A 20,475-nucleotide genomic window follows, 5' to 3' on the forward strand; every position below is an offset into this window, starting at 1 on the left:
ATCAAGTTTACTTAGATAAAATAAGACTTGTACTACAATTTATATCTAATATTGGCATTTTATTCATGCTGGTTAGCCAGAGGGGAACTGGCCAAGTGAGCCTGGTTTCTCCATTACCTTTCTCTTATGTAGTTTTATGTTCTTTGCCCCAGTTTTCTTTGGCTTGCTCACTTGGGGCCTAAAGACAATAATTTTTAAGACATGCTTTTACAATTGTGTTATTCATTAGAATCACACAATGAGGACTTTTAAGACACCACAGCATAATTACAGCATAATTTTCTATAAAGCTGCTTTGAAACTATGTGTGTCGTGAAAAGCGCTATACAAATAAATATTTGACTTGACTTGATATTCCAAGAAACACAGATTTAAAATGGACTGTAGTCACTCTATCAATTGTGCTATTACTTACAAATTTGGACTGCTGTTTTTATTTTATTTAGTGTCTGGTGGCATTATCCCTGTTGCTGCCTTGCGCAGGATTTTCTTTGTTCTGGAGTAGTAGCGGATGTGAATTCCCTGAGTACATCTCTAAGGTATTCTGCACTAGGGATGCACCGATACCACTTTTTCTCTTCCGATCCGATTCCGATATCGGAAATCTCAGTATCGGCCGATACCAATCCGATACCATTGTTTTTTTTTTTTTGCATAATCAGTTTAGAATATCTTTACATTATTGTGTGGAACTAATTGGGTGCGCTCTTTAATATGTAAAGAAACACAAACCTCTAACTACACATTATTTCATTATAAATATATAGCTTATTAAGGAAAACTTTATTATTAATTAGTATACTGGATAATGTAGCAGCAAAGTTAACAGTAATTCCAGTATAAGTCATCAGCAAAATTTTTACAACTTGTATCTGGACTTTAAAGGATTCAGATCTCTTTTTTGTTCAATTTAGTTGTAAGATATCAGCTCACTTTTCATTCACAGTTATTTTTTGGAACCCAATCAGCTTAAATATTATTATAATTTGTAAACAAATGATAATAATAATAATAATAATAATAATATATTATAATAGTAATATATAGTAATATATCTCAATTGTGCACCTTTAACTTTTAAACCCTCACGCTTTTATTTTCACATTTTGAACTCTCCATGAAGTCCTGTATGTGTCTGTTTGTAGGTAAGTTCACAGTAGTTTAATTAGCTTCTTATTCAAATTCTGGTTAAAAAAAAAAAAAAAAGCACCTCCAGTGCCATTCTAAATGCATAGTATAATGAACCAAACTATTGAGCATCTACATCTGAGATGTTGTTCGTGAGTAATGCTCAAATACCGCGTGTAGGATAAAAATAGCCGCATGTGTGTGTAAACAGAGCAGCACCATTCACTGATGCACTGGAGCTGCACGTGCATTTTATATATTTACTTATTAAACACAGCCTATTGCGGTTCACAGAGCTATCGCACATGTTCAAGTGGCTTTGAATAAAATGCACGAGTTATATGAACTGCTTTAATGGTGTTTTTATGGTTCTTTTATGTCATTTTTTGAGCTTGACAGTAACGAACATGACTAACACACAGTATCGGATTTGGATCGGGCTCGTCAGACCGATACCCGATCCGTCTAAAAGCTTCAGGTATCGGATCGGTGCATCCCTATTCTGCATTGCAATTACAGAAATTAAAACTGAACCATTATCTATTTAATGATACACATGATCACTGCTGAAATGCTGGAATCCTGCGACTGATTGTTACATTCACTATGGCACAAGTCATCTTCCCTTGCAGTCTCTCTACCTGTGTTTCGGTGCAAGGTTGCAAAATATTCTAGCATTGGCGTTGATTTAAAAATATTTACTATCAGCCCCGAAATCGGATACTTCTTTGTCCTGGTCTTTGGCCAGATCAGCATTTTTCAACACACGCTGTGTGAACAACAAGACTCTTCTTATGTCTGACATCACTGTAGAAAAGAAACTGGAATGTATGTGCTCAACCAAAACCTGACACAAACAAAATTATGGTCTTCTTTTGAATCAGGTCACTCCTATAGGCTATGGATTGTTTGATCTTCACACCTCTCAGGCAGAGGTGGGGGTATTTTCTTCATTTACATTCTGTTATACAATCTTTTCACTGTGACTGTACCTGTTTTTACATAATTTTAATGTCTTGTATTAAACATTTCTGAACCTTCTTCTACTATTTTTGTTACAGTCTATAGACCTCCAAATCCAAATGAAGCCTTCTTTTGTGAATTTGCTGATCTGCATTCGAAGCTGTGTCTCAATTTAAAAAAAAAAAATTCCTTATTTTTTGGGGACTTTAATATACACACTGATTCTAACTCTTCTAGTATGACCAAGGACCTTTTTTTTTTTATCTCTTTTTGATTGAATAAGTTTGTCTACTTCCCTACACATAACAAATGACATTAGTAACCTTAATGGCCTTAGACCTGATCGTTGCAAATGGTAGTTTTGTTTCCCAATGTTCTTTCCTTGACTTAGGTCTTTCTGACTATATAGCAATTATTTAGGAATTACCAAGCTCCAGTATTTCTTTCCAAGTATTTCCCACTCTGTAAAATCTATTGATCTGCCTGAGTTTTCAAATGCAATTTTCTTTCCTCTGTTAATCCCCTAGAGGACAAAATATGTTTGTTCATCAGTGCTCTTGTATCTTCTATTGATTTAATTGCTCCTTTAAAAATCTCCTAACATTTTGTACTCTTGCTCTGCTCCCTGTTACAATGACAATCTATGATTGATGAAGACAGTTTTCACATAAACTTGAGCGTAGGTGGCATATTTCTGGCCTAAATGTCCATTATCCTGGAAGTACAGCCTATTCACATTCACATTATTGAAAACAACCAAAACAATCCAAGATAATTTTTCGCACTCTCAATAAATTGTTCAAACCTAACTGTACACCTTATCTGTTTCACCACAATTTTGTATTTTTTTGTTTTTGTTTTTTGTTTTTTGTTTTTTGTTTCAAGATGTAACATGACAACACTTCTCCTTCTATTCTTTCCAAACCTTCTGTTTCCTCTATACTTCCTCTCTGTCTACCCGTTTTTTTTTTGTTTTTTTTTTTCTGGCTCTCCTCTTTAAAGATTTTTTGACTAGACCCTGCTTCGTTAAATAAACAGGTTTCGCCTACAAAAGCTATTACTAGCATACTTGATCCCATTGCTACTCATTTATTTAAATCATGTTTCACCTTTTTTTAACCTGGTTTAGTCAGTTCTGGTGTCCCTCAGGGATCTATTCTGGGCCCTCTACTCTTTAGCATTTATATGTTTCCTTTTGTTTAGCTTTTAAGCTCTCTTAGTTTAAATTACCCTTTTTTTTTATGATACACAGTCACAAACATTTTTTCGTCTTAACTATGAAAAGACTGAAGAAATTGTTATTGGCTCTCCTCATCATCTTCACAAAGCCACCTATTCAAAATGTTCTATTGATGGCTCTGTTCTTTAGTTTCAAACCAAACCAAAAAACTTATGATAATTGATTCTGCCTTAACATTTGAACATTTTCAGAAAAGTGTTATAATAAATCATCCAGAATAAAACATCCTTTTTTCATATATTGCTAGATTAGATCCTGTGTTATCCTGAAACTGTTCCTGAAAAATTGATTAAAAATGCTGTTTTTTCTCGCATTGTTTACTGCAATGTTCTTCTAGCTGGGATATCTAAATCAACACTGAACAACTTCAGTATGTACAAAATTTGGCAACAAGAATCCTGACTAATGCTGGTGCCACACTTGCCTACTCCAGTCAACAAAATTTTGGCCGAGTATGTCACACTTGCAGACCGTTATACAGAGATCTCGCACTTTTAAGTCTGAGGTATGTCACACTTCCAAACACAAAATGGAAAGGTGACACACATAGCAACTCACCGCAACTATCTCTCATGGCTTAGTGCAGGAAAAAAGCTTGATGACAGAATCTAATGCGATGAAAAAATTCATATCAGCTTGACGTCTTGCCCATTCTTCAGCAAAAGAAGCTCATTGGTCACTTGACGAGAACACAAGACACCGCCTCAGTGACAGAATAATTTTTTTCAAACAAGCCAGATGTATTTTTTCAGTCTTTGAAGCCATTAACTCAGTGGGGAGTCCTGACAGTCAAGTGATTAACACATCCCACTGAGAGATGCTAATGCTGGCTGGCCGGTGATTATGTTAATGAAGATAACACCTGACAATCATTGGAAAAAATAGCTAGTGAGTTGCTGGTTTAATGCTAAGGCTAATGATCACATCACTCCTATTTTGGGATCACTGTCAGGTTTCGAGTGGATTTAAAAATTTTCATGGTCACTTATAAGCCTAGTGGTCATGGTTTGGCTCCACTTGGTAAAACTCAGTCTTTGCATACCGAAATTTGAAGCACTGTGATTTTGAACATATGGACATGTGTTTGCTCCTGTTTCCAGGTAAAATGTCCAGAGGTGGGTAGAGTAGCCAAAAACTGTACTCAAGTAAAAGTACAATTACTTGAAAAACATAATTAAATCAAGTATAATTAATGATGTCAATAATTACGTGTAAGAGTAAAAAAGAATCCAATTAAAAGAATACTCAAGTAGCGAGTAACTAGTTACTTTCATATATAACAATGTACATTTACTCACCAATATTCCATTACATAATATAGCCTACATCTAACATGTAGAACAGAATAATAATAATAATAATAATAATAATAATAATTACTATTATTGTAAATTCTTTCTTCATTCACCCTGAATGTCAGACAGAATTTTAACCTTATAGTCACCATTAACTTTCACTGTATGTTTTTTTCCCTCCATATTTCAAAAGGTAATGACACTGAGACTGTCAGTCTCTAACATTCTGTCTAACATCTTTCGGGTTCCACATAATACAGAAAGTCACAAAGGTTTGGAACAACATGAGGGCAGGGAAATAATGACAGAACACTAATTTATGACTGAACTATCACTTTAAGGACGCTTGTCAGATTTGGAAGAATCTGTCAATTAGAAGAGAAGTTTGGAAACCAGTTTCTAGTAATTATTAGGATGAAAAACGTGAACAATAATATATATATATATATATATATATATATATATATATATATATATATATATATATATATATTCCACAGGCCAAATCATATATAATGCTGAATAAAAGGAAGCAAGATCGTGCTTTATTAATGGATACCTCTGCTGTTTTACAGCGTTTTAAAGTCCTGAATGGATTCTTAGTTCAGTTACAGTATTTTGAGTGTAAAAAGATTTAGATCATTAGTTCAGTACAGTAAGGGTAAACTGCACATTATCTCTGTATTTGGAAGCGTGTTAGGCTTATTTAAGTTCAGAGATTGTTCTCTGTTGTCCATGAGAAAAAGTGCCGCATCTGTCAAACGCAAAGTTACTGGGCAGTGTGCACACGCAGAGATGCGCTCCAGTAGTCACGCATGCACGCACGCAATCGGCAGAGCAAAAGGCATTTACACTTAATGCAAATGTTTACATGGATTTACAGAGTAGGCACTGATATAGTTCAGCACAGATATAAAAATGTATACTTAAATTAAATTTAGCGCTTTACTACCCACTTCTGAAGTGAGTTGTTTTTAGTTGTAAATGATGTAATACAGTGAAGAAGAATGGATATTTACTTAACTCTACCCCCAAACCCCAACCCTAAACCTAAACTGTCAGTGTAGTAAAAATGTATTTTGTAGGAAAATGGAACCTCAGAAGTCAGAATCATGCTCATCACCTATTATGTAAATGCAATTACTTTCTGTAAATACACTTGAATTGGAAAGTTTTTGATGGGAGATGGCACTTGTCAGTAACTTGGCAGAATGGTGTCTATGTCAGAATACTGGAACATTTGGAAGCAATTTGTTGACTTCCCATAAGATTATGTTGGTCAGAGACGGTGTTCTGACACGTTGTACAAGTTCAATCTGATCCCATCACCTCTTCTACTTATCATTTCCTATTTCCTGAAAATTTCTTAGGTAAACTGGCAAAACCTCTTTATAGTGTATACGAGTCAAAACACTGCAAAAAAAAAAAAAAAATTTGTACTCAGTATTTTGTTGTGTTTTTTCAGTAAATGCCTAAATAGCCTTTAAAAAAATAGTGATTAACCTGAGAAGCTAAATGACATAAGGGGCTCTATTTTCATGACCGCACTAAGCAAAGCACTACTCGTAATGACCGTGCTATACATCTGTAAGGGGGTTTAGTGGAAAGGAGGAGGCGAGAACCGGCTTGACAACTTAAATAACAATTTATTAACCAAAAAACACAACCAAAACACACAACTGAAAACACACAGTACAGCTGCCTGCAATTCTCTCTCTCTCGAACTGTCGTCCCCGGCCGCCTTTATCCCTCGTGCGCCCCATCAGGCTGATTGGGCTGGTGTGTCTCATTCCAGCCCGGCCCCGCCCTCCTCGGCTCTACACTCCTCCCGGCGTTGCCTCAGGCCGGGGAGCCCCCGGCATGACGTACATCCCCCCCACCCTTCCTCTCCGGGGGGGGGGCGTGCCTTATGCCCTGACTGCCGGCGGGTCCTCCCCGCCTTCCTCGACCTGGGAGGAAACAGGAGGAGAAAAAAAAACACAAATGGCGAGGGAAAGGCCAACACGGAGCGACAGAGAGAGAGAGAGGAGAGAGAGAAAAAGAAACTCACCAGTTCTCTGATGCGCCGTCGCGTGGTCCTCGATCACTACTCCACCCTCTCAGGCGGACTGCAGCCGCCGGAGAGGGTGGAGGTCTGCAGTCAGACCTCCGACCCCCAGCGGACAGAACGCCCCTCCGCGTTCCCGGCGTCCCGTGGTGACTCTCCTCCGCCCCTGGCAACGGCCCTACCACTCCAGGCGGTCGGGGAGTCGCTTCCCTCCTCCCCCCACGGACGGCGGTCTTCTCTCGACCCCTCCGCGTTCCCAGGGGACGGCAGGGCACTCCTCCGCCCCTGACAGCGGCTCCCTCGCTCCAGGCGGTCGGGGAGTCCCGTCCCCACTCACCTCGCGGACGGCGGCCGTTCCCCGCGTCCGGGTAGTCGGGCTACTCCGTCCCCCGTTGGACGGCAGCGGCGCTCCCCTGGGTGGACGGCAGTGTCGAGGATCCTGCGACGGGAATCCCTCCTCCTTCCCGGGTTTCGGCACCAGTGTAAGGGGGTTCAGTGGAAAGGAGGAGGCGAGAACCGGCTTGACAACTTAAATAACAATTTATTAACCAAAAAACACAACCAAAACACACAACTGAAAACACACAGTACAGCTGCCTGCAATTCTCTCTCTCTCGAACTGTCGTCCCCGGCCGCCTTTATCCCTCGCGCACCCCATCAGGCTGATTGGGGACCGGGTGTGTCTCATTCCAGCCCGGCCCCGCCCTCCTCGGCTCTACAACATCTTATCCAATTTTCATGAGAGCGCTAATTCTAAGGGCATTTTTCATGCCAGGGCAAAGCGCAAGTGGGTGTGGGTGGGAGTGCTTGCGCCATCTGTTGGTGTATTGTGTGTTAATGAAGTACAAACTCTGAAAATATAATAAAACAACAAATTATCCATCCATCCATCCATCTTCTAAAGCCGCTTGTCCTATGTAGGGTCGCGGGTAGTGCTGGAGCCTATCCCAGCTGTCTCTGGCCGAAGGTAGGGACACACCCTGGACAGATGGCCAGTTCATCACAGACAACAAATTATGTCCCTGTCAATCACTGTTATAGCCATTTTATGAAACAAATGAAAAAAAAAAAAGAGTTTATGATTTATTTTTATATTTACAAATCTATTTATGATCTAATTTGTATTCATATTTTTTCCACCTGTTGTTGTAGAGTGATTTTTAAGCCACTGCAAAAAAAGCAGATGGAAGAAGTTGGAAAGGGTCAAATATTTGAATTTGGGGAGATGGTTATATAGGATTTTTTTGACCACTTCGTTTGAAGTGTAATTTGAATTTAGAAATATGAGTGGTTTATTTTTTTTCTTTTCTTTTTCTTTTCTTTTTTTGTGTTTCAATAAATGAATTACATTTTTAAAGCAAAATTGACCGGTAGAAGTTAAGTGCTTGCAAAAACCAACAGCCTAACCTGGTAGGTCGATACAATCACTGTTAATACTAGCCATGATTTGTGTGTCACTGGATCAGTATGATTAATCATACTTACATTCACTGCATCAAAGCCTGCATCCTGATGAGAACCACATTTTTCATGCGTATAAAAGAACTGTCACTGTTATTTTACAAGGACGCAATTAATGCACAATTTTTTTTTCTAATTAGTATTATTATTAATTATTATTCTATTATTATATAGTATTATTTTAATTCATTGCATTCAGCCCATTTACACTACTGAGTTCTAATGTGCTTAACAGGGAATGGACTATATAATGGGACCAGGGTTTGAAATTAACTTTTTGTCTCACCAACCAATGTGCCTTGTAATTTTCCAAGGTCACTAGCCACTCAGAATTTTCACTAGCCACAATCCCCCTGTAGTAGGTTCGTTTCTTTTGGGCAATAGAAGAGTCAGGAGACAACGAAGCAGTGCAGGCAAGTCTTTTATTTCTGCCTTCAACATCTTGTATTTTTAATGCACTCAATTCACGTACTTACTTCACAACACTCAATAAGATAACAAACTTTTTAATACACTCAATACACATTGAGATCCTGCTCTCGGGGCACTCTCTCTCTCCCCGAACTGATGCACTGGTGCGGCTTTTAAGACTCCCTCCTCCATCACTATAACTAGAGACAGGTGTTAGAGATAATTACAACCCAGGTGACGAGCCTTACACGACCATGCCCCCATCACCACACCCCCACCTCACAAAAATTGTTAAAGGTAACTGAAGACTGTAACTGTATGCATAAGTTTTACATTTTATTTAAACAAGAATGATATGAGTTCAGCAAGCAGTACACAGGCCTGATGGTTTAAGTAACCTACAAAATATCCAAAGGCAAACACCAGTTAGAACAAAAGTAGGATAGAGCAGGGGGAAAATTTGTCAATAATTTTTCCATAATTTAAGGAAGTTTAAACCCCTTCAAATTGTACTTGCCTATGAAAGTTTACCATTGTTCTACCATTGTTTAACAGTGGCATTTATAATGACAAAGCCATTAGGTAAGACCACGGGTGGCTTTATATAACTGTGAAAATATGTCACCCGCCAAAGTGGCTAGTAAGAATGGCAGAGTTACCTGCCATGGCCGATTTTTACCTGCATTTGGTGGGTGTTAATTTCAAACCCTGAATAGGATGCAGACGGTGCAATCACTGGAGAAGAACCTCAGAATTAAATTTCACTTGACCCAGCTTATTATTGTTCTGTTTGCGCAATTTCACCAAACCCAGTTGCGCCTAGAAAACACAAAATCTTCATGGCCATGCCCAAGGACTTTGTGGGTATGACTTATCACATATTTAAAATAGAGCCCAAAATATCAAGTCAGAGATACTTAAAAATAATGTGTATTTCTGGATAAAACAAGAAAAAAAAAATAAATAAAATGCTTATGGGGTAAGAAAAATAAACTTAACCTAAAGGGAAAACAAGTGGGTTTTTTTTTTTTTTCTTGTTTCAAGCATACACCTTATTAAATTTTTTAAAGCCTTTAATTTTTTAACTTTTATTTGTATTTGTATTTTTTTTATTTTTTCATTCGGTAACAAATAATAACCGTTTCCCGTTTCCCAACCCTATTCAACAGCTATTGTAACATGTATACTTCCATAATTAGAATTGGAGCACCATGCACAGGTCATCTGTAGGTGGCTGTAGTAGATTAAACTTTGGACATTTCTAGATGATAAACGTCATGCTGTACAGCTCTCGAACGATTCACCCTAACCCTGCCCCTTGGTAGCAGCAAATGTGTTACTGTGTGTTTGTTTAAAAAAAAAATCAGGACCAAAGATGAAGAAGTTTTAGGTCTGTACATGCAGGAACCTTTAGGTGGAGTGGTGTAGGGGCTAGACGACCACAAATAGTGTATGGTAGTGACTGTACAGGGTTGGGCCTCATGTACTCAGATAAGAGACAAAGGCAGGCCTACGCACAGTCATAAAGCCTGACTGCAGCCTGTAGGAAAACTAGAAGCCTCACAGCCACAACAACGTCACCAAAATCAAACAAAAGGAGTCCAAAACAGAATTCAGATCCCATGAAGCCTTGCTCACTTTACACCTATGTGTCATGAAACGCACGACAGAAAAAGTCCCTCAGCCATGACATCATCGAGAGGATAAAACCCGGAAATTCCTTCAATGCTTTGATTCCAGCGACAGTACAGTGCATCCGGAAAGTATTCACAGCGCTTCACTTTTTCCACATTTTGTTATGTTACAGCCTTATTCCAAAATTGATTAAATTCATTATTTTCCTCAAAATTCTACAAACAATACCCCATAATGACAATGTGAAAGAAGTTTGTTTGAAATCTTTGCAAATTTATTAAAAATAATAAAAACGATACAAAATCACATGTACATAAGTATTCACAGCCTTTGCTCAGTACTTTGTTGAAGCACCTTTGGCACCAATTACAGCCTCAAGTCTTTTTGAGTATGATGCTACAAGCTTGGCACACCTATTTCTGGGCAGTTTCTCCCATTCTTCTTTGCAGGACCTCTCAAGCTCCATCAGGTTGGATGGGGAGTGTCGGTGCACAGCCATTTTCAGATCTCTCCAGAGATGTTCAATCGGGTTCAAGTCTGGGCTCTGGCTGGGCCACTCAAGGACATTCACAGAGTTGTCTCGGAGCCACTCCTTTGTTATCTTGGCTGTGTGCTTAGGGTCGTTGTCCTGTTGGAAGATGAACCTTCACCCCAGTCTGAGGTCCAGAGCGCTCTGGAGCAGGTTTTCATCAAGGATGTCTCTTTACATTGCTGCATTCATCTTTCCCTCGATCCTGACTAGTCTCCCAGTTCCTGCCACTGAAAAACATCCCCACAGCATGATGCTGCCACCACCATGCTTCACTGTAGGGATGGTATTGTCCAGGTGATGAGCAGTGCCTGGTTTCCTCCAGACATGACGCTTGCCATTCAGGCCAAAGAGTTCAATCTTTGTTTCTCATGGTCTGAGAGTCCTTCAGGTGCCTTTTGGCAAACTCCAGGCGGGCTATCAAGTGCCTTTTACTGAGGTGTGGCTTCCGTCTGGCCACTCTACCATACAGGCCTGATTGACTCCCCGAATCGTGCAGTTTGGCCGTGTGGCCAGCTTTAGGAAGAGTCCTGGTGGTTCCAAACATCTTCCATTTACGGATGATGGAGGCCACTGTGCTCATTTGGACCTTCAATGCTGCAGAAATTTTTCTGTACCCTTCCCCAGATCTGTGCCTTGATACAATCCTGTCTCAGAGGTCTACAGACAATTCTTTGGACTTTATGGCTTGGTTTGTGCTCTGACATGCACTGTTAACTGTGAGACCTTATATAGACAGGTGTGTGCCTTTCCAAATCATGTCCAATCAACTGAATTTACCACAGGTGGACTCCAATGAAGTTGTAGAAACATCTCAAGGATGATCAGTGGAAACAGGATGCACCTGAGCTCAATTTTGAGTGTCATGGCAAAGGCTGTGAATACGTATGTACATGTGATTTTTTTCATTTTTTATTTTTAATAATTTGCAAAGATTTCAAACAAACTTCTTTCATGATGTCATTATGGGGCATTGTTTGTAGAATTTTGAGGAAAATAATGAATTTAATGCATTTTGGAATAAGGCTGTAACATAACAAAATGTGGAAAAAGTGAAGTGCTGTGAATACTTTCCGGATACACTGTATGTGCCTCGTCTAGTTGCAGCCCTGCTGCTCCCAGGTGTAGCCTCGTTGCCCAAGGAAGTAACGTACATACCTGAACATTGGCCATACAATCTCAATATCGCTGGATGAGCTGAGATTTCTCAGTGTTCCCCCGAGCACGCTAACAGATCCGAAGGAGACCGCTGAGCAATCCGTGTCTCACCCATTTGCCTGCAGAAGTGAAGAAAGAAGTTTTCTCTTCCCTCTTCAACTGAGTCGACTTAGCTAATTACTCCGCCAGTCCGCCGATAATCAGCTACCATACCGCTCGCCGACAGAGAGAGGAAACTTCCTCCCGTCATCACCCGAGCCTCGAGGAACCGAGTCGGAGTCAAACGGCAGACGAACACACATTCTACCTGGGTCCTCACATGACTCAAGTAAGAGGTTTATGTCTGGGCAGAGATAGATTATTATAGTGTGTTATTCTTGTGTATCAAGGTTATTGCTTGTACAGTTTACGGACCGCCAAGTCTGCTCATTGCTGCTAATAATACTCAAGGTATTATTGTAACTTACTGTTACCACAAATTAGATTTGCTGTGTTGTCGTCCAACCATGTTGGACTGTTTGTACATTTCTGCCATTGCGGGTGAGACCGGCATACTGAGTTTATCCATTAAAGAACCAACGACCGCAGCGGACGGATTACGAGCCATTCACCGCATCTCTGAGTGATAAAATAACGGTCGCCTTCTCTCCCACGATTGCTAAAACCGGCTTCGGTGCCATCACTCTTTTCTCTCTCTCTCATATTAACCGCACACACACACACACACACGACCCCTTACAAACATACCCGCACACACATTTGGTGAGCAGATAACTTAGCGATAGAGCTCAGCTTTGTCCCTAAGTTATTGTACCAGCGGAGACATGCGTTAAATGGGCAGACGCCATTAACCAATCTCTCCGCCCACATTTGTGGCCACATTCTCTGGCTGGAAACCTCACATGGCGTATTCTCCACGAGAGCCATGTCCGCCATTTTGTGCCCTCCTTCTCTGCTTACACACACACACACACACACACACACACACACACACACACACATACCTTCCTCTCATGTATTATAGGCTTATTTGTTACCATATCTAATCATGTTACTGTTTAGTTTGTAGTTGGAAGTCAAAAGTTTATCGACTGCAGTGTATTGATTATAAATTGTAATTACTGCATCAATAAACTTTGTTATACTTTAAAGAGAAGTGTTTTGGTATTGTTCTGCATGCAACTGTGTCAAGGGATGGCAAGGGATGTCAGTGCTCGGATTCAAGCCTTCTTTGTTTTCCTATTGAATGTCGATGTTCTCCAGACGTCAACTTTCCTAAGAGAACAATCCTATATTGAGACAGCTATGCTGTCTGGTTATTAGTCCCTGATTCCCAGGTGGTGCCCTGGCAATATTAATCCATATTAATATTCTATTGATTTTGATAATTGATAGTTATCTTTGATGATTGTTGATTTGAAGGAGTGATAAGCTAATGTTAATTCTAATCAATGTCTTTGATAATAATTAATATTTTATTGAATTTGATAATTGATAGTTGTCTTTGATGATTGTTGATTTAAAGGATTAAAAAGCTAATGTTGATTCTAATAAATGTTCTATTGATTTTAATAATTATCTTTGATAATTATTCATTATTGCTAATAACCAAACCCACTCCTGAACGAAGTGCCCAACAACAGGGTTTGAAGGACTGAGTATATCAGCATTGCTTTATTGTGAAATTTTGGGATTTAATGGGAAAATTAAGAGAAACAAGCTTTGTAAGAGAGCTGAATTGAAAGCATTGTGGATCACATTTGCAGCATCATTTCACCTCTCATATTGGTTTTCATGATCACAGTGGTGGCCCATAGAACATGTGCTGAGACACGTGCATATTCTCATTCATCTCTGCTGCATCACCTTTATGGCAGTGTTCATAATTAGTGTGAGCGTTCAATGTCAAGTATAGAATGGATCAGCAGGCTCTCTTTTAGACTCTTGCCCTCTTTAATCTACCCACAGGAGATTTACATCACGCATTGGTCTTAATTGCTGTATTAAATATCTTCCTCCTCCCTCTGTGTCAGTCCACTTTGTAAACAAGACCATGCTAAATGGTGTGATCTTATATATTTAGCTGCATAGCTTCAGGAAATAAAAAGCAAGTGGGATTGGGATCAGTATCCAGAGGGACACACTATGAGCGACATTTCTTACCGCACCACTCAGAGGAATCTAATACAGTGAGATGGATAAGCAGAAACTGTTAGTGCATCATATTTTTTAAGAGCATATAGTTACCATAGGCTATTATTACAAAATAATATTTTATATAGCATTTTTTCCATTTTTGACTATATCAACCAAACAAATACTCAGCTGAACCCTTAAATCAAATAGTTTTATGAACTATACTCCAATGTCCGCAACACATAAATCCCTTTCCAGTTCACCCACTCTTGACACAGGTATGTTGACACAGGCCTGTGTCACTTCAACGCCTGTTTTTACTGTTGTTGATGCCATGCTAGAAGACGGTTATGCACAACGCAGAGATGCCTAATTGCCCTCTCACATTCCTCGCTGTCGCGAGTCAGAAATGAGGTTCTGCTACATGCTCAAGCATGACTAAATGCTACAGTTCGCAAGGCGGCTGCCTCATTTCAGCATTGTTATTTCCTCCACCGTGATGGTGTGGGATGTGCCAGTTCTCTGTTCAGATATATTAAATCTCCTTAGGAAAGATGTGATAGAAATGATATTGATGGGCAATGCTCACAGTGGATTTTACAGCCACTAATTTACAGTCGCCAAAAAGGATGGCGGATTATGTCCCATTTTGGATTTGAGGCGCTTGAACTGGACACTTGTGAAGTTTGCATTCAAAATGATTACTCAGAAGCAAATTTGGTCTCATCAGCCCTATGGACTGATTTGTGACAATCGACCAGAAAGACGCTTTCTTTCATGTGCACATAGCCCCTCATCACAGGCCATTCTTGAGATTTGCCTTCAAGGGGACTGCTTCTCAGACCAAAGTCTTGCCCACTGGCATTTCCCTGGCTCCTTGCACATTCATGAAATGTGTTGATGCAGTGCTTGCTCTGTTGAGGCTTAGTGGTGTTCACATTGTGAATTACCTTGATGACTGGCTGCTTTTAACACAGTCAATACAGAGACCTGTTGCTTGAACATTTGGAGCATTTGGGACTCAAAGTCAACTGGTCGAAGAGTGTGTTGACACCCAGTCACCAGATCTCATTCCTGTGAGTGAATCTCGACACGGTCTCTATGCTGGTGCACATGACAGAAGCTGGGAAAAATGCTTTTTCAATGGTCCCTGGGGCTTCATGGCCTCCACAGCCTGTCCTCTGGTGTGAGAAACATAGCCTATTTATACATGCGATGCACGTTCTGGGTAACCTAAACCACGGCATAGATTTGCTCTTGTGACGGTGTTATACAAGGAGAATGAAGACTTCGTCCTGAGACAGTTCGGATGACATGGGATCTGTTCGGGGAAGCCTAAATAGTTCTATTTACATCCCCAGAGACAACACATTGTTGTCTATGGTACTCCCTGACTCGTGCTCCGCTGGATCTGAATGCTCTAGTCCACAAATGACAAGCGGGACGCAAGTATGCATTTCCTCCTGTCCACATTGTGGAAACTTCACATATGGCCACTGAATAGTGCCCGACTGAAGCAGATGGGCTCTCGCAACCAATGCTCAACACCATATTACAGGCCAGAGGCCTCTCAACGAGATGTTTATACACCTTGAAGTGGTGAGTGCTCGCTGATCTGTGTTCCTCTCGAGGCGAGGAGCCTGTACAATGCAACTTACAGCCTATAATTCACTTTCTGAATGAACGTTTGGGAGAATGAAGACATCCCGTCTACGCTCAAAGTATATGTCGCTGCCATAGCAACCGGACACATCCCATTGGGCGGTCTGTCAGTAGGCATACATCTTGTGATTGTGAAATTCTTGCATGGCGTGAGAAGGTTGAGACTGTCTCGCCCCATTACTGTGCCAGTTTGGGACTTAGCGCTTGTGTTAAAAGCACTCACAGGCCTGCCATTCAAGCCATTGGATACAGTGAGTTTACACGTACTCTCATTAAAGACTGTGCTTTTTCTCGCTTTGGCTTCAGTGAAACGTGTCTGGGACCTTCAAGCACTGTCGGTCAATGACTCCTGATTAGAGTCTGGTCCGGGCTTGTCAAAAGCCATTCTCAAACCCTAGAAAAGCCACGTGCAGAAAGTTTTGACCACTCCCTTCAGGGCACAAGTGATTTCCCTTCAGGCTTTCTCCCCTCCTCCGTTTGCTTCGGACGAACTACACAATAAACTGTGTCCCGTAAGGGCACTGCATGCATATGTTGATTGTACGAGGCAAATGAGACTGTAGGATCAGCTCTTTGTCTGTGTCACGGGTCACTTTAAAGGTTTGGCCATCTTCAAACAAAGGCTTTCACTTTGGTCTGTGAATGTCATTGTGCTCGCATACGACTTGCAAGGCTTACAGTGCCCAATAGGAGTTAAAGCTCCACTAGAGGCATGACCTTTTCATGAGCATGGTCTTATGGTGTTTCCCTTGAAGACATCTGGTTGGGCTTTTCCTAGCACTTTCACTAGGTTTTACAACTTGAATGTCACCTCTATCTCTCTTTCCAGGTGCTTACTGTGAAGGAGAGCTAAACTGTGTATTCCGCTGCTTACTACCAGCTTATTTATACACGTTCATCCCATTAGCTGCAGTCAGTGGTCACTTTATATCAATTTCCACTACCCATTTGTCTAGTGCCTTATATACATATTCACACATGTCAGTGATTTAAAGCATCCTGCGATGCTGTGCTACCCGAACCGGTTAGCGTCATCGCCATGAATATCCATCCATTCATAATTTGCTCCTCCCTTCTTATTAAATATGATCTGAAGAGAAGACTCTGTTGGTGTTTTTGACTACCCTATTGGCTAGTATGCATCGTTTGCACATGCGAATCAGTAACGCAGACAGATATATTCCCCTAGCATCAATTAAAGTGACACAGCGTTGAAATGACCAACTTGAAATGGAACAATAAGTTTACTACTGTAACCATGGTTCCCTGAAAGGAGGGAATGAAATAATGCGTAAGCTGGCCATGCTACTGAATCTTCACAACAAGAGCTGCATATCGCTTTGTACCCTTCAGTCAAATATTTAAAAAAAAATTATGTCTAATGTTCGCCCTTTGGACTGGTTTGTGTCAATCGACCTGAAAGATGAGATGGCGAGATTTTAAAGAGATTGGCTACACCTGCAGAGATAACCCCTAGCGTCAGCTAAAGTGACACAGCATTTCATTCCCCACCTCTCAGGGAACCATGGTTACATTTTACAGGGAACCATGGTACACCCATTTTATCGTCGTTACATTGGCTACCTGTTAAAATTCATATTAATTTTAAAATTCCGTTAACTACATACAAAGCTTTGAATGGTCTAGTTCCACAGTACTTAAGTGAACTTCTGACATGCTATATTCCATCACGTTCAAAATTCTGGCTTGTTAATAGTTCCTAGAATATCAATATCCACAAAAGGAGGTAGATCCTTTTCCTATTTGGCTCCTAAACTATGGAATAGTCTCCCTAACACTGTTCGGGATGCAGACACACTCACTCAGTTTAAGTCTAGACTAAAGACTCATCTATTTAGCCAGACATACCCCTAATTTATCCATCAAATCACAATTAGGCTGCTTTAGTTAGGTCTGCCCGAACCAGAAACATCTATCATGATCTATAACTCTGCATAAAATGTAATGGCATCTACGCTAATATTATTCTATTTGTTTCCATGTCTCAACCTCGGGATTCATATTCTGCTACCTGCTTGGTGTCAGACTCCACGGCTATGTGCCACTGAGAGATGATGACAAACTACAGCCGGTACTAGCAAGACATCACTTCAGTCTTTTACTATGGACTTCAGAGGATGAACTGATTGCCAGCTCCAACTGTAAGACATTGGATACTTCATATGCCACTGCCTGAACCATGGACTTAGGATGGACCCCACCGAACCTCAACTAAATGACCTGCCAGTTGAACTGCAATGCACCTCATTGATCTCTGCCTGCATCACCTTTGTCTACTGATGGACTACACTCCTGAAATGGAATACATAGACTATCATTTAATTGCCAACAAAAGCCTTCATCAGACAACTAACAAAGGACAATGCATCTATGTGAACTTCTGCAGTTAATCCAAGATGCACTTCAAAGACATTAGTTATTACTCTTACAGTTCATACAAAAACTTTTTTTTTTAAACACTGACCTTAACACTTAATTTACAAATTTTAAACCATGACTTGCACTGCACACAAATAACTAATATTGCCATTATATTCATGTTATTTACCCAGAGGGGAACTGGCCCCCACAGTGAGCCTGGTTTCTCCCAAGGTTATTTTGTTTTCCATTAACCAACATCTTATGGAGTTTTGTGTTTCTTGCCATAGTTGCATTCAGCTTGCTCACAGGGGTTCTAAATACAATTATTATTTAATAATTTATTTAATCAAACTACACAATGATGACTCTACAAATGTATAGCTATTACAGTTTCATTTTCTGTTAATGCCTGATTATCTGTAAAGCTCCTTTGAAACGATGTGTGTTGTGAAAAGCGCTATACACATAAAAATGACTTGACTTGACTTACCGTTTTCCAATACCAGTTTTCCAAATTCATAAAAGAGGTAGGCCTACTTTACATAAAAAAGTCTTACAATCACAAAAGTAGCCTGTTTAAAGGAATATTGAAATCAGCGAATGGGGACATCCTCTAAAATATCTCCTTTTTATCTCCTTTTTGTTCCGCAGAAGAAAGTAAGTTAAAAAAGTTTGTTAAAACATGGGTGAGTAAATGGTGATAGAGTTTTCATTTTTGGATGAACCATTCCATTAATTATAAGGGTCAGAGAGAGGAAACAAAAAATATGGCTGCATGAAACCTTGATATATATATATATATATATATATATATATATATATTAAATTGCAAAGATTTTACAAAATGACCCTTTTAAATAATCTCAGATACCTTAAAATAAATACACGTGAAATCAGAGGAAATATAGAGATTTTGGAAATATGTAGTTGACATTTATGCTACAAAAGTAATACGTGAGCTAATATTAGTCAGATATGGGTGTTTTTGGCAGGCATGTGTATTTTATCAGTGTTTTCCAGCAGTCGTGAAGCTTTCAGACATGAGTTGAGGAGACTGGGGGGGTGAATCCCACACAATCCTATTATTGCGGATTAGAATGTGCTTTCCCCTGCACCGCTACAACACTGCAGGGGCCAGATTGTAAATCACCAGAAAAAGAGCGGTGACATTGCTTACTTTTTATTTATTTTTTTTATTTTATTTTTTTGCCAATGGATGAGGCTGCCTCGTGGGGGATTAATTTGCTGGTTATTATTTATTTTTTTTATTTTTTCTGAAAGCATCAGTTAGGGCTAAAGACAAACAAAAGCATTCATACTTCAGTAAAAGATATAATACCTTTCAGGAAATTTACTTAAGTAATATTTAAATTAGCATTTTGCAAAAAAATTAATACAAAAAAAAAGTGTAAAAATATGTCAGTTTCTTTAAGTTCTGAAGTCATCCCAAATACATGCTTTTTTAACTCATGCACCATAAGGGACCAGCTCTTCAACAGGGAGTCAGGGTGGGACTGAAGGGATACTAGGAAAAATTATTGACAAAAAAATATTTTAAAAAATGAGTTAAAAACACTCAAAACTCTATAGGTAAAAAGATACATTTCAGCAAAGTATTTAATTTTCCTTCCCACATTAATACTGCCATATATTAAGTAAAAGTAAATGTTATGTATGTACAAGTAAATAACAAACAAAAAACACAAGGAAGTCCTGTGCCAGTATGTATATCACAGATAGTAATCAGGTGTGTCAAATAATTTATATTTAGATGAAAAAAAAATTAATCTGCATACCAAACCAATTTAGATTAAAACAGAATGAGGGGAAGAGGGAATAAACATTAATGGTGACCAAAAAAAAAAAAAAAAAAGTGTACAAAAGTGCACATCAAAAAAGTGAAAGTGCACAAAAAGGAAAATAAAATAAGTAAATGTTTCTTTCCACATGGACTATCTTCATTGCTTAACATGTTTGTAATCAAGACAATGTACTAATATAAAAGCATGTTCAAAAGCAGCACTGATCACAAACAATGGGTGAATACACTAGAAATTGGACTTCAATCCTCCCTTTTTTATCTAAATTGGTTTGGTGTGCGAATTCCATTTAATTATTAATATTATTTTTTATGTACAAGTATATGACATTAATAATGATTATTTTCATTGATTTGCAATGTAATTGAGGAGGTTGGTGCGTTGTTGAGTGCCGATTTGTGAATGGAGAGCGAGATCGGGAGATGAGAGTGGTAAGGAGTCTCACCTGTGTGTGTTATCTCTAACAGTTGTTTGTGTTTTGCAGTGAGAGTGGAGAGGGATAAAAAGTGGGAGTCCAGACCGAGAGGTGAGAGACACAACAACACACGAAGTTGGCTGTGTGTGTGTGTGTGTGTGTGTGTGTGTGTGTGTGTGTGTGTGTCTGTCTG

The 20,475-nt window shown here is 39.5% G+C and overlaps 1 protein-coding gene across 1 annotated transcript in view; it reads right to left on the reverse strand.

The window, feature by feature from the left end:
- Nucleotides 1–20,475, reverse strand: part of nrxn1b (neurexin 1b) — a 582,675-nt gene that overhangs the window by 276,082 nt on the left and 286,118 nt on the right. Inside the window, exons 16-17 of the mRNA XM_051650892.1 lie at nt 17,977–17,997; nt 2,307–2,315 (exon numbers count right to left, since the gene is read on the reverse strand). Of these exons, the coding sequence (XP_051506852.1) occupies nt 2,307–2,315; nt 17,977–17,997 (30 nt within the window). The remainder of the gene's footprint in view (nt 1–2,306; nt 2,316–17,976; nt 17,998–20,475) is intronic.

This window comes from Myxocyprinus asiaticus, chromosome 23 (genome assembly GCF_019703515.2).
Source record: "Myxocyprinus asiaticus isolate MX2 ecotype Aquarium Trade chromosome 23, UBuf_Myxa_2, whole genome shotgun sequence".
Lineage (NCBI taxonomy): Eukaryota > Metazoa > Chordata > Actinopteri > Cypriniformes > Catostomidae > Myxocyprinus > Myxocyprinus asiaticus.